Raw genomic sequence first — 12,419 nt, forward strand, 5'->3', positions numbered from 1 at the left:
GTTGCCCCCCACCGCCACCACGACACAGCTAGGAGAATTTTCTTTAAGGGTCGTGGTCACTCCTGGGGAAGAGAGATCCTGGTTCTGTTTAAGGTAGAGGAAAGGAGAGATGCACTGCCATCTCAGTGAAAACCACACACACCTTAATTATGTATGGGGAAAAAACAAGAGCATCTAGTTTGGTTTTTGGACGAGCTGCCAGCGAAACGTCCAGAACGGAACTGCTTCAGTCTGTGGGCGAACGGAAAATCGCAATCACCATTGTGAAATAATTGTACTCACGGGGAATGCCTCAAGTTGTCGTTGATGGGGACCAGCTTCTTCTGCTTCCCTCCCATTTCCAGGATACCTTCCTTCCTCACGTTGAGTGCGGGACCGTGACGCTGATCGGGGCAACCACCGAAAACCCTTCTTTCCAGGTCAATTCGGCTCTTCTGAGTCGCTGCCGCGTTATTGTCCTGGAGAAGCTCTCGGTCGAGGCGATGGAAGCTATTCTGATGCGAGCTCTCAAGTCCTTAGGGATCCAGATTCTAAGCCAAGGCGAGCAACCCGCTGGCTCTGTGAATGGCAGCGACAGCAAGGACTCTGAGTAAGTATGCTTTGCGGAGCGCAGCGTGTTAACCCACACCACCCGAGGAATCCATTGACAGCCTGCCAGAGCAGGAGTGAGAAAGAGGTTATGGAGTGGTTAGGAGGGGGTGGGAATACTTTTAAAACTCCTTTTCATAGGGGAAAAGGATGCATGTATGCTCCCTGTAAATGGTATAAAAAACAATGCAAAGCTGTTGCTTGCTTCCTTCCTTCCTTCCTTCCTTCCTTCCTTCCTTCCTTCCTTTCTTTCTTTCTTTCTTTCTTTCTTTCTTTCTTTCTTTCTTAAAACCCATGCTTTCCGGATTACAACAGAGAGCATTACACTAGCTGTTGCAATTTCTGATTTGCCTGCAGGATATATTAAAAGTGCGCTACAGCTGGGGATTTGATTTGGGTTCCTGTCTCATTTGTACGCCGTCGTTCTTGTTGCTGGCTACAATTGCATCATATAACAGCCAAGTGTTAGCCGAAATATCCCTTCTCTCCTTAACTTGAATCTCTCGATCCAAAATGTAATTGAGTGCTTGTTCGACGGCAAATCAAGCGGGGACAGAAGAATTGCTCCTGTGTAACCAGTGCTTTATGTCTTTTTAAAAACAACAACGACAACACAAATTACCCATTCAAAAATTCCAAACAATCTGGGGAAATAAGAGAAGTTCAGCTAAAAATATTCAAACCCTTCTGTTATGCTTTCTTCTCTGTCTCTAAACTCAGTCTAAAAGTTCTGAAGTCTACATGTAAGAGGGAAAGGCTACTTCAGGTTGGGCATACGGTCTTTGAAGCATATGGCCATAATCTAAGGGGTCGTTAGTCATGTTCCTCCTCGCACGCCAGACAGAATTCATTACAGTGGTACTTAACTTAAGAACTTAATTCGTTCTGGAGGTCCGTTCTTAACCTAAAACTGTTCTTAACCTGAGGTACCACTTTAGCTAATGGGGCCCGCCACGTGATTTCTGTTCTCATCCTGAAGCAAAGTTCTTAACCCGAGGTACTATTTCTCGGTTAGTGGAGTCTGTAACCTGAAGCGTCTGTAACCCGAGGTACCACTGTATTATGTGTCTGCCTTGCATGGCAATAAGGGGGGAGGAAGAGACCACATGCTGGTAAATCTCTCATGACAGATTTAGATATTGCCTCCAATCCATTGGGGGGAAAATGGATGCTTAAGTCCCACGAATCAAAGTGGCCTGTACTATGGATTTCAGAGAACTTAAGTGTAACTAATTTTCTCTTGGAAGAAAACACTTGCGGTTCCCTTATAAGAAAGAAAGATAGGGGGGCATAAAGACCTCTCTTTTCTTCAGCTTTGATGTGACTTTTTTTTGCTCCAGTACATGCAAGTTCCTAACTAGATTGCATAAGTTAGGGCAGTGTTTCCCAACCTGTTGCCCTCCAGCTGTTTTTGGACTACAACTCCCATCATCCCTAGCTAGCAAGACCAGTGGTCAGGGATGATGGGAATTGTAGTTCAAAAACAGCTGGAGGCCCAAGGTTGGGAAACACTGAGTTAGGGAAATGAAGGAATTCTGTTTCCTTATTTAGGATGCTGGGTTTGTACGGCTGTTTATCCTTTTTGTTGCAACAGGGCATGAGCTGTGAGTGCGAAGTGTGGGTCAGAGCAGCACTGCTTCTCCGGCTTCATGTAATGTCACAGCTGTGCTTACGGTGACTCAGTGGATGGGTTTGGGAGGCTTTCATTTCTGGGTGGAATGTAGGTAGAAGGAACAATCCCGCCTCCTCCTTCCAAGGCATTATATTTCACTAGACCCTAGGCGTGCATTGAGTAAATATTTGTTCTGTCAGTGGAGACCAGATTTTAGGGATCAGCTTGGTGCTGTTTTTTATTTATTTATTAGAACCTGTTGGCTCACCAACTGGAGCCAGGTTAAAATACTTTTTTTAAAAAAACCAAAAACTCATTTCTTATAAGGAGCGAGTTAAAGTTGGTGTGTTGCACTTGCATAATACTGCTAGCCGGAGGAAGTGAAAATATATTTATATATTATCCTCGTCGGTTCTGCCAGTTGGGTAAACATGTATAAACAGAAGCGCCGAAAGGTTAGCATGGTTGGTCAAGGTCACATATTAAGCAAAAGCCAGAGCCAAGAAATGGCAAGACTTCTTAGGTGCCCTTTATATGTTAGAATCAGTGAATGTGAGAAAAGCTCTGGTGGATCTGACCAAAAGCCTATCTAATCCAGCATCCTATTGTCATAGCGAATTGTTCTCTGGTTTTCTCCTGCAAATGATGTACCCCAGCCTTGACTCAGCTTCATCCCACAATTCTGCTGCAGAAATTTTTATTTTTGTTTTATTGATTTATTAGATTTATATACTGCCCTTAATCGTAAGATCTCAGGGCAGTTCACAGAATAAAATACAGATAAAAAACAAGTAAATAATTAAAACAAAACAGCAATCCAATTGTGCACACACATACACCCTCCCCACAGACACATTTAAAAGGCTGCAGGATATTAATCAGCCAAAGGCCTGGTTGGAGAGGAATGTTTTCTGCCTAAAATATATATATAATGAAGGTCTCAGGTGGACCTCCCTGGGGAGAGCGTTCTACAAATGGGGAGCTGCTACAGAGAAGGCCCATTCTCATGTTGTCACCCTCTGAACCTCATGTGGAGGAGCCACACAATGAAGGGCCTCCGATGATGAATGCAGGGTTTCTATGGGGAGAGGCAGTCTTTGAGGTCTTACGGTCCTGAGTGGTTTAAGAATTTAAAAGTCTGGTGCCTCCTTGGTGGGACCTTCAGGTGGATTTGTATATGAACGCAGGAGCAAAGAAAAAAACTGCCTGCATGGCGGGCTAATGGCATGCCTTTGCACTCTCCATAAGAACATAAGAAAAGCTCTGCTCCATCTAGTCCAGCATCGTGTTCTCACAATGACCAACTAGATGCCCATGGGAATCCAGCAAGCAAGTACAACAGCCCTCTCCCTGGTTCCCAGCAGCCGGTATTCAGAGGTAGAGCATAGCCATTATGGCTTGTAGCCATTGAGAGCGTTCTCCTCCATGAACTTGTGAAGAAGAAGAAGAGTAGAAGAGTTTGGATTTGATATCCCGCTTTATCACTACCTGAAGGAGTCTCAAAGCGGCTAACATTCTCCTTTCCCTTCCTCCCCCACAACAAACACTCTGTGAGGTGAGTGAGGCTGAGAGACTTCAGAGAAGTGTGACTAGCCCAAGGTCACCCAGCAGCTGCATGTGGAGGAGCGGGGAAGCAAACCCAGTTCACCAGATTACGAGACTACCGCTCTTAACCACTAACACCACACTGGCTCCCAAAACTCTTGGCAGCCATTTCTACGTCTTGTCAGAGTTGATTCCACATTTTAACTCTGCATTGCGTGAAGGAGACTAGCAATATCCCAGTGGAGGTTTCCTCTTGTGCACTTAGTTGTAGTTTTCCTTTACCTTTTAGGTAACATGCCACCCTGAGGTCAGCTGGTGCTAGGTCCTAGGCTGTTTTTCCTGCCTGCCTGTTTATATTTTTGTCTCTAGGTATCACCGGTTACAAGGTACAAACATCAAGGCTTGGTGTCCAATTATGTCCTGTGTTAATTTGGGAGACTGGCAAAAATACGAAATAGTGCAAGTGTAAGATGAGAGTATGGGGGGGGGATATATTCAGAGGTTGGAAAGTAGGTTAGTTTCCTGACTTGCAATTGTTACCTCATGTAGGATAAATGGGCAGCCGTAGAGTATGGAAGTAGAAGAGGAAACTTAGGTATGTTTTAATATAAGGCTGAAATAATCAGATACTTTGTAATTACTAAGAAATTCCTCAAACCAGTAAATAAAGAATAATTTGTTTTTAGATTTTGATGCTTCTGCCTACTACAAAGTTGTTATTAACAATTTGGTTTTAACTTGGATTCCGTGCTGAGGAACGGGTGGTTTTCAAAGGCACACATTTTTTAATTACCATATGCAAATGATTAATAGGCATTCTCCCAGAAATATGAGGGTTCTAGGATCCCTTTCAACACAGGTTATCAGGGGAGGGAAGGATGTATTGCTTAAAGCACTGAGCTCTGTAAAATAGTATTGTGCTAAAGCAATTAATCATTTTTTAAAAAAATTCTGGGGAAGTGCATTCTCGGTTTTTGGTGAATGCTAATTATTCTCCTGGCACCTGTAAGTAAGTTCATAGTTTGTTTTGCTCCTCTATCTTCCCAATCAAACGGGTACTATAATACTGGTATTTTTTTAAGTTAAAACAGTAATAGAATATGATCACTTAGCATTATGGTGTATATTGGTAGTTTTCAAACATTGTTGCCAGGAACACATGGATTCCTTACAGGCAGTAGAATCATAAATTTAATTGTAGAGTTGAAAGAGGCAACGGGTCCCCTGCAATGCAGGGATCTTTTGCCCAATATAGGGTTCAAACCCACGACCCTGAGATTAAGAGCCTCATGCTCTACTGACTGAGCTATCCCAGTACACAGGCATCAGGGGTTCCTTGGAAATGGCACCCAAAGGGAGAGACTATTACTCAGTGGCTGAGCATCTGATTTATATAAGGTCAGAGCAGGTAGCAATGAGCATTCTTTCTTTCTTTCTTTGTCTGCCTGTGTGGTGTATATGTCCAGTTTAGACATTACAGGGGTACCTCGGGTAAAGTACTTAATTCGTTCCGGAGGTCCGTACTTAACCTGAAACTGTTCTTCACCTGAAGCACCACTTTAGCTAATGGGGCCTCCTGCTGCTGCTGCTGCTGCGCCGCCGGAGCACGATTTCTGTACTCATCCTGAAGCAAAGTTCTTAACCTGAAGCACTATTTCTGGGTTAGCGGAGTCTGTAACCTGAAGCGTATGTAACCTGAAGTGTATGTAACCTGAGGTACCACTGTATACCAAAGGCAAAATTGCCCGGGGCCAATACCAGTTGTACTAAGGACAAACCTACCTACGTGCTGGTCCCTGCTTCAAAGAACATGCTTGCTGCTGGTTTTCAAATCCACTTGCAAATAGTGTGCTCTGGGTACTGACATTTTAAAACAAAAACATCTGGCTGCTTTGGCAGCCGTTTCTCGCCTGGGGAAAACTTAATATACAGTCATACCTCAGGTTACAGAAGCTTCAGGTTGCGTTTTTTCAGGTTACGGACTGCCAAAACCCAGAAATACCGGAATGGGTTACTTCTGGGTTTTGGCAGTCGCACATACGCAGAAGCGCTAAATCACGCTTTGCACAGAAGTGCCGAATTGCAACCCGCGTGTGCGCAGGCGCAGGTTGCGAATGCTGCGGGTTGTGAACATGCATCCCACACGGATCACATTCGCAACCTGAATGTCCACTGTACTCCTATTCATGTTATTTTGAGTGGACTTAACTCTTGTCTGTTTTATTGTATGTTGGAAAACATATTTGATAGTTTTAATGCACTGGAATCCACCTTGAGCACTTGGGTTACTGGGCCAGGTATAAGGGATACAAGTAAACTGAAGTCCCCTCTCCCTTTGTGCAGTAGCTTGCTTGAGTCACCTAGAGCTATTCTGCTTGCAGCACGCTGTTGGCAGCAGGGAGAAAAGGGTGCATAGTCCCGCCTTCAGTTATTTGCAGCTTGGCAGCTTCCTCTGGGAGACACCCTGGTAGGAATCCCAGGAGGAATTCTGTTGGCCTGTGCCAGGTAATCCTATTATGACTGTATTCTTGTATATCACGGTAGCAATCGTTCTTCACAATGCGCCTCTATATCCAATTACATGGAAAGATAGTAGCCCTTAGGCCAAGAACATGTGTAGGCATGAAACGTACGTATAAAACAATGTCAGAGAGTTCTGAACAATCTGCGAGATGTGCTGAACAGTTCTGTGCAGGACCAGATCATATAAAGATCCATTGTTTAAATGGCCTCTCGCAAGAAAATCTCCCAGCACATTTCTCTAAGTACATTTTACAGGAAGGTGAGCTATAGACAGTGTTAGAAACTCAGATATACAGTGATATAACCTGAAGCGTATGTAACCCGAGGTACCACTGTATAGGCTAATTGCCAATAAGCCTAGGTTATCGTCGCGACAACGAAATGTCTAGGTGCTATTTTTGTGACGAGATATTATTATTATTATTATTATTATTATTATTATTATTATTATTATTATGGATGGGGGTGAACCATGTGCTCCTTGGAGAAAAATGTGGGATATAAATGCAATTAATAAACTTTTCTGCTTAAGAATGCAGGAGGGGACAGCAAGATGGAGATGTCAGTCGCAAATCTGGCATCCAGAGATATCCACGTGGTTACAGTTGGAACCTGTGCCAGTTAAAAAACGCACCTGGTGCCTGGCTAATTTCGAACGCCGCCTATAGATGCATTACCTATGATGTGCTTAGCTGGGAGCCTGTGTACACTGTATCTGAGGTGGTGAAATCTTGTGGTTTTTCGGACCCAGCCACCCAGCCTGTGAGATGTGTGTACTTTATCCACTCCTGGAATTTTTGAAAAAAGGCTGTTCATTGACTCCTAGAGTCAGGTTGACGTTCACACACGCATCCTTTCTTCTGACGATGGCTACTAGCTTTTCCTTTTCCTTTTTGGGTTAAATCTATTGGGAACCTTCTTCAGCCCCGAGGGCCGCATTCTCTTCTGGGAAAACCACCTGGGGGCCGAAGTCGCCAAAGTAACAAATGTAAATTTTACCTTTGCGCAATAGCCTACTTTCTAACCACACTCACACATTCTTCTTTATCCTCCACCCAAGCAAGCAAGAAACATTCTCAGTGTTCAAGGACACATTCCAACTGGGGGAAAACCACTCAAAGTGGCTGGGGAAAGGGTTGTGGCCTAGGAGGAGTCCCAAGGCCCCTGGAAGATTTGGCTCCTGGGCCTATTGTTCCACATCCCTGCTGTAAATTCCACCACAACGCTTCACATTCCTAAGCACCCATGTTGATATTTTGTGGATAAACACACTTCTCTAAATGACTGATTTGGTTATTGAAGGGTATAATTAAGGTAAAGGTACCCCTGCCCGTACGGGCCAGTCTTGACAGACTCTAGGGTTGTGCCCCATCTCACTCAAGAGGCTGGGGGCCAGTGCTGTCCGGAGACACTTCCGGGTCACGTGGCCAGCGTGACGAAGCTGCTCCGGCAAGCCAGAGCCGCACACGGAAACGCCGTTTACCTTCCCGCTAGTAAGCGGTCCCTATTTATCTACTTGCACCCGGGAGTGCTTTCGAAATGCTAGGTTGGCAGACGCTGGGACCGAACAACGGGAGCACACCCCGCCGCGGGGATTTGAACCGCCGACCTTTCGATCAGCAAGCCCTAGGCGCTGAGGCTTTTACCCACAGCGCCACCCGCGTCCCTCTTCTCTAAATGACTGATTTGGTTATTGAAGGGTATAATTAGATCAATTCAAAACGAATCCCTTGACTTCTCTAGCCGCTTGATAACCATTTAAAGAAAACGACCGTAAATCCTTCAGTGAATGAAGTGCAGAACCTCCGGCAATCCTGGGTTTATGTGCAGTGCCAACATACTCCATAAGGAATTGCTGTCTGTTCCAGTCTCCCCGCACTAATCCCCGTTGGATAAAAAGGGCAATGAGTCAATGAACTGGAAACAGCACAGGTTGAAGTGCTGTACGTGCCGGATTCTGAAGCGTGGCAACTCCTGCCCTTGAAAAATAGGTTGGCTGTGTTTCTGTATTCGCGAAAATGTTAAGGAGATGGAACCACCATTTGGTGTAGTGGTTAGAGCAGGGGTCAGCAAGGTTTATCTTGCCTGGGCTGGATTGGTCCCATGAAGATCCCTCTGTGGGCCAGATTGTGTGAGCATGTGCGCCTGTGATTTTCGGTGTCTGTATCTGTGCAGACGCAATTTTCAGCAGCGTGGAAGTGAGTCCCCACCTCACACTGCACCGGTTTAGCGCAGCGTGCAACTCAGTTCAGGGGCAGCTTGTGGGCCGGTCAAACAACCTTCGTGGGGTTCTTCCAGCCCATGGGCCTTAGGTTGCTGACCCCTGGGCTAGAGTGTTGGTTTAAATCTTCATTTACCCATGAAGCTCAATGGGTAATCTTCAGCCCACCTAGGGAAGTTTTAAATTTTTGATGTTGTATTGTGTTTTTACTATTTTTATTGGGAGCTGCCCAGAGTGGCTGGGGCAACCCAGTCAGATTTGCGGCATATAAATAATAAATTAATACAGTGGTAACTCGGTTTACGAACTTAATACGTTCCAGAAGTCCATTCTTAAACCGAAACCGTTCTTAAACCGAGGCGCGCTTTCCTCGGTTAATGAGGCCTCCCGCTGATGGTGCCCTTCCACCGTCCGGATTCCGTTCTTAGACCGAGGTAAAGTTCTCAAACCGGGACACTATTTCTGGTTTTGCAGAGTTTGTAAACTGAATCATTCTTAAACAGGACTGTTCTTAAACCGAGGTACCACTGAGAGCCAGTGTGGTGTAGTGGTTAAGAGCGGTAGACTCGTAATCTGGTGAACTGGGTTCGCGTCTCCGCTCCTCCACATGCAGCTGCTGGGTGACCTTGGGCCAGTCACACTTCTTTGAAGTCTCTCAGCCCCACTCACCCCACAGAGTGTTTGTTGTGGGGGAGGAAGGGAAAGGAGATTGTTATCCGCTTTGAGACTCCTTTGGGTAGTGATAAAGCGGGATATCAAATCCAAATCCAAACTCTTCTATTATTATTACCTTACATGACTGCTGTGATGATAAAATGGAGGTAATCATGTAGCCCAACTGGAGCAACTTGGAAGAAGGTTGGTCATAAAATGGATGAGTTAAAGAAACAAATGTGATAATTGCAAATGGCACCTTCTACAAAAGAAATTGAAGTTGTGGTTTTTTTCCTTGGGGGCATTTCTAAATCACTGGCAGCGGTATCTCCAGTGCTGATAGATTCTGTAAATTGAAGGCCTATTCTCTCCTCCCTCCTTTTAATCTGACTTTTCACAGCAATGCTAACACCTCTTTTCAAAATCCGTAAATTCTTCTATCTTGATGGTCAGCTTGAGGCAAATGGTTGTGGGGCCTGCAGGCATCTTTCAACACCAATCTTTGGGTTATTTTGTTATTTAAGTAGGGTAAGATGTTATGGAGAACTCAAGGCAGCTGTCGAGGGCAGCAGGTCTCTGTCTGCCCTTGAGGAAAGCAGGACATGGCATCATCATGTTGCGAGTTGCTCTACAATTTTCTACTGTTCGGTTAAAGTAAATTTTGTCCTTTAACCTGCCTGGTGCTTTCTGGTATTGAGCTTTTTTCTCCCTTTTTAAAAAAAGCATTCACATAGTTGCTCATGTTTGTACTACTGAGTTTCACACGAGATTGGGGGGGGGGGGGGATGGCCAAACCCTGATTTTGAACCCATTGTAGTCTTGCTTTGGTTTCCATCCAGTGCAGCACCAAGAATTCATGCTTGCACAATGGAAACCTCCTTTCACCACAAACCCCTGAAATCTGTTTTGTGATTTCCCTCCAGAGCAGATTTGAGGGTGCCTGCATGGGGAAGTTGCATTGGGCAAGAGGGAATCTTCTCATTGACAGGACACTTCTTGAATGTAAGCCTTAAGATCTTTTTTTAGTTCCAGTTCAACGCAACGCAAACAATGGGTTAGGTTCTATTTCAATTCAAGAAAAATAAAAATAAAGCAGAAAGTTGCTTTCTTAGTCCCCGTTCAGTATGACTCCCTGATCAAATCTAAAGTTAATCTTATGTAGATAAGGCGTTACAAAGTTTGTCTCTCTTGCCCATTGTCTGGCTGCAAGTATAGACAGGTTTCGTACAATGGTTAAAATGTCCGTGGTGATTCTAGTTACAGATAGGTAGCCGTGTTGGTCTGCCATAGTCAAAACAAAATAAAAAAATTCCTTCCAGTAGCACCTTAGAGACCAACTAAGTTTGTTATTGGTATGAGCTTTCGTGGCAGGACCAGCTGCGAGAACGGGCTCCTTTCGGGCCACTTGTCCCTCCACCGCCACCGCCCGCCTCACTCGAGTATGAGCCAAGGGGGGCTTTTTCAGCATTAAAAATGTGCTGAAAAGTCAGCTTTTACTTGAGAATATATGGTAGTTGGTCTCTAAGGTGCTACTGGAAGGAATTTTTAATAGTGATTCTAACATGCTGTAATGCTTAAGGCATAGTTTGCGGATTGCATACTCTGTTTAAAGCCCTTCTAATATTTAAGGGATGCGGGTGGTGCTGTGGTTTAAACCACTGAGCCTCTTTAGGCTTGCCAGTGTAAGGTCAGCGGTTCAAATCCCCGTGACGGGGTGAGCTCCAGTTGCTTTGTCCCTGCTCCTGCCAACCTAGCAGTTCGAAAGCATACTAGTGCAAGTAGATAAATAAGTACCTCAGCGGGGAAGGTAAACGGCGTTTCCATGCGCTCTGGCATTCGTCACAGTTCTCTGTGCACCAGTAGCTTGTTAGTCATGCTGGCCACATGACATGGAAACCTGTCTGCGGACAAATGCTGGCTCCCTCGGCCAAAAAACGAGATGAGTGTTGCACCCCATGGTCGCCTTTGACTGGACTTAACCGTCCAGGGGTCCTTTACTTTTTACCTTTTTACCTTAATATTTAACTACTGTGGCATTTAGTTAGGGATAAAGCTTATATCCATTTGGCTCTCAGTGGTTGGGGCAAAGAAATGTAGCCTTGTGGACAATAGGAAATGCACTCAGATATCATGTCTTTCATTTCAGATGCTGCATGTGCATTGAGAGAAAAGCTGTAAACACCCTCGCGTATCTTTGTGATGGCGATGCGAGAACTGGGTTGAATGGACTCCAGATGGCTGTTCAGGCCAGGTTGACTAAGCTCCAGCAGCAGAGTAGCACACATGGCTGTTCTGTTAACGAAATGGTCATCACAGAAGATCATGTTAAGGAGGGACTGCAGCGATCCCACATTCTGTATGATCGAGCCGGTGAGTAGCTAATAAAGAACGCCCCATGTAATTTAGTGCTATGAATGAAGCTTGGTACCCAGCTCAGCAATAATAATAATAATTATAATTATAATAATAATTATAATTATAATTATAATTATAATAATAATTATAATTATAATAATAATTATAATTATAATTTATTATTAATACCCCGCCCATCTGGCTGAGCCTCCCCACCCAGTCTGGGCGGCTCCCAATCAAATGTTAAAAACAGTACAGCATTAAATATTAAAAACTTCCCTAAACAGGGCTGCCTTCAGATGTCTTTTAAAGATAGGATAACTGCTTATTTCCTTCGCATCCGAAGGGAGGGTGTTCCACAGGGTGGGCGCCACTACCGAGAAGGCCCTCTGCCTGGTTCCCTGTAACCTCACTTCTCGCAGAGAGGGAACCACCAGAAGGCCCTCGGCGCTGGATCTCAGTGTCCGGGCTGAACAATGGGGGTGGAGATGCTCCTTCAGGTATACAGGACCGATGCCGTTTAGGGCTTTAAAGGTCAGCACCAACACTTTGAATTGTGCTCGGAAACGTACTGGGAGCCAATGCAGATCTCTCAGGACCAGTGTTATGTGGTCCCGGCAGCCACTCCCAGTCACCAGTCTAGCTGCCGCATTCTGGATCAATTGCAGTTTCCAGGTCACCTTCAAAGGTAGCCCCACGTAGAGCACGTTGCAGTAGTCCAAGCGGGAGATAACTAGAGCATGCACCACTCTGGTGAGACAGTCTGTGGGCAGGTAGGGTCTTTGCTTGCAACTGAAACAGCTCCCCTTCTGTCATGTTAAGGTTCCCTTGGCAGAGATGATGCGCAACTCAGTCATACAAAGTGTTGGCCAACATGCCAACAAGGCTTTGTTTTAAGATAGGTTTCTTTTGGCAATTGAA

The 12,419-nt window shown here is 45.0% G+C and overlaps 2 protein-coding genes across 2 annotated transcripts in view; one reads left to right on the plus strand and one right to left on the minus strand.

Moving 5' to 3' along the window:
* Nucleotides 1–390, minus strand: part of MYLK4 (myosin light chain kinase family member 4) — an 89,140-nt gene extending 88,750 nt beyond the window's left edge. The window contains exon 1 of the mRNA XM_077933315.1: nucleotides 283–390. Coding sequence (XP_077789441.1) covers nucleotides 283–338 — 56 coding nt within the window. The 5' untranslated portion in view covers nucleotides 339–390. The remainder of the gene's footprint in view (nucleotides 1–282) is intronic.
* The window catches only part of WRNIP1 (WRN helicase interacting protein 1), a 46,477-nt gene that overhangs the window by 24,260 nt on the left and 9,798 nt on the right, over nucleotides 1–12,419 (plus strand). Inside the window, exons 3-4 of the mRNA XM_028737860.2 lie at nucleotides 345–589; nucleotides 11,290–11,513. Coding sequence (XP_028593693.2) covers nucleotides 345–589; nucleotides 11,290–11,513 — 469 coding nt within the window. The remainder of the gene's footprint in view (nucleotides 1–344; nucleotides 590–11,289; nucleotides 11,514–12,419) is intronic.

The sequence above is a fragment of the Podarcis muralis genome, chromosome 8 (genome assembly GCF_964188315.1).
Source record: "Podarcis muralis chromosome 8, rPodMur119.hap1.1, whole genome shotgun sequence".
Taxonomy (NCBI): Eukaryota; Metazoa; Chordata; class Lepidosauria; order Squamata; family Lacertidae; genus Podarcis; species Podarcis muralis.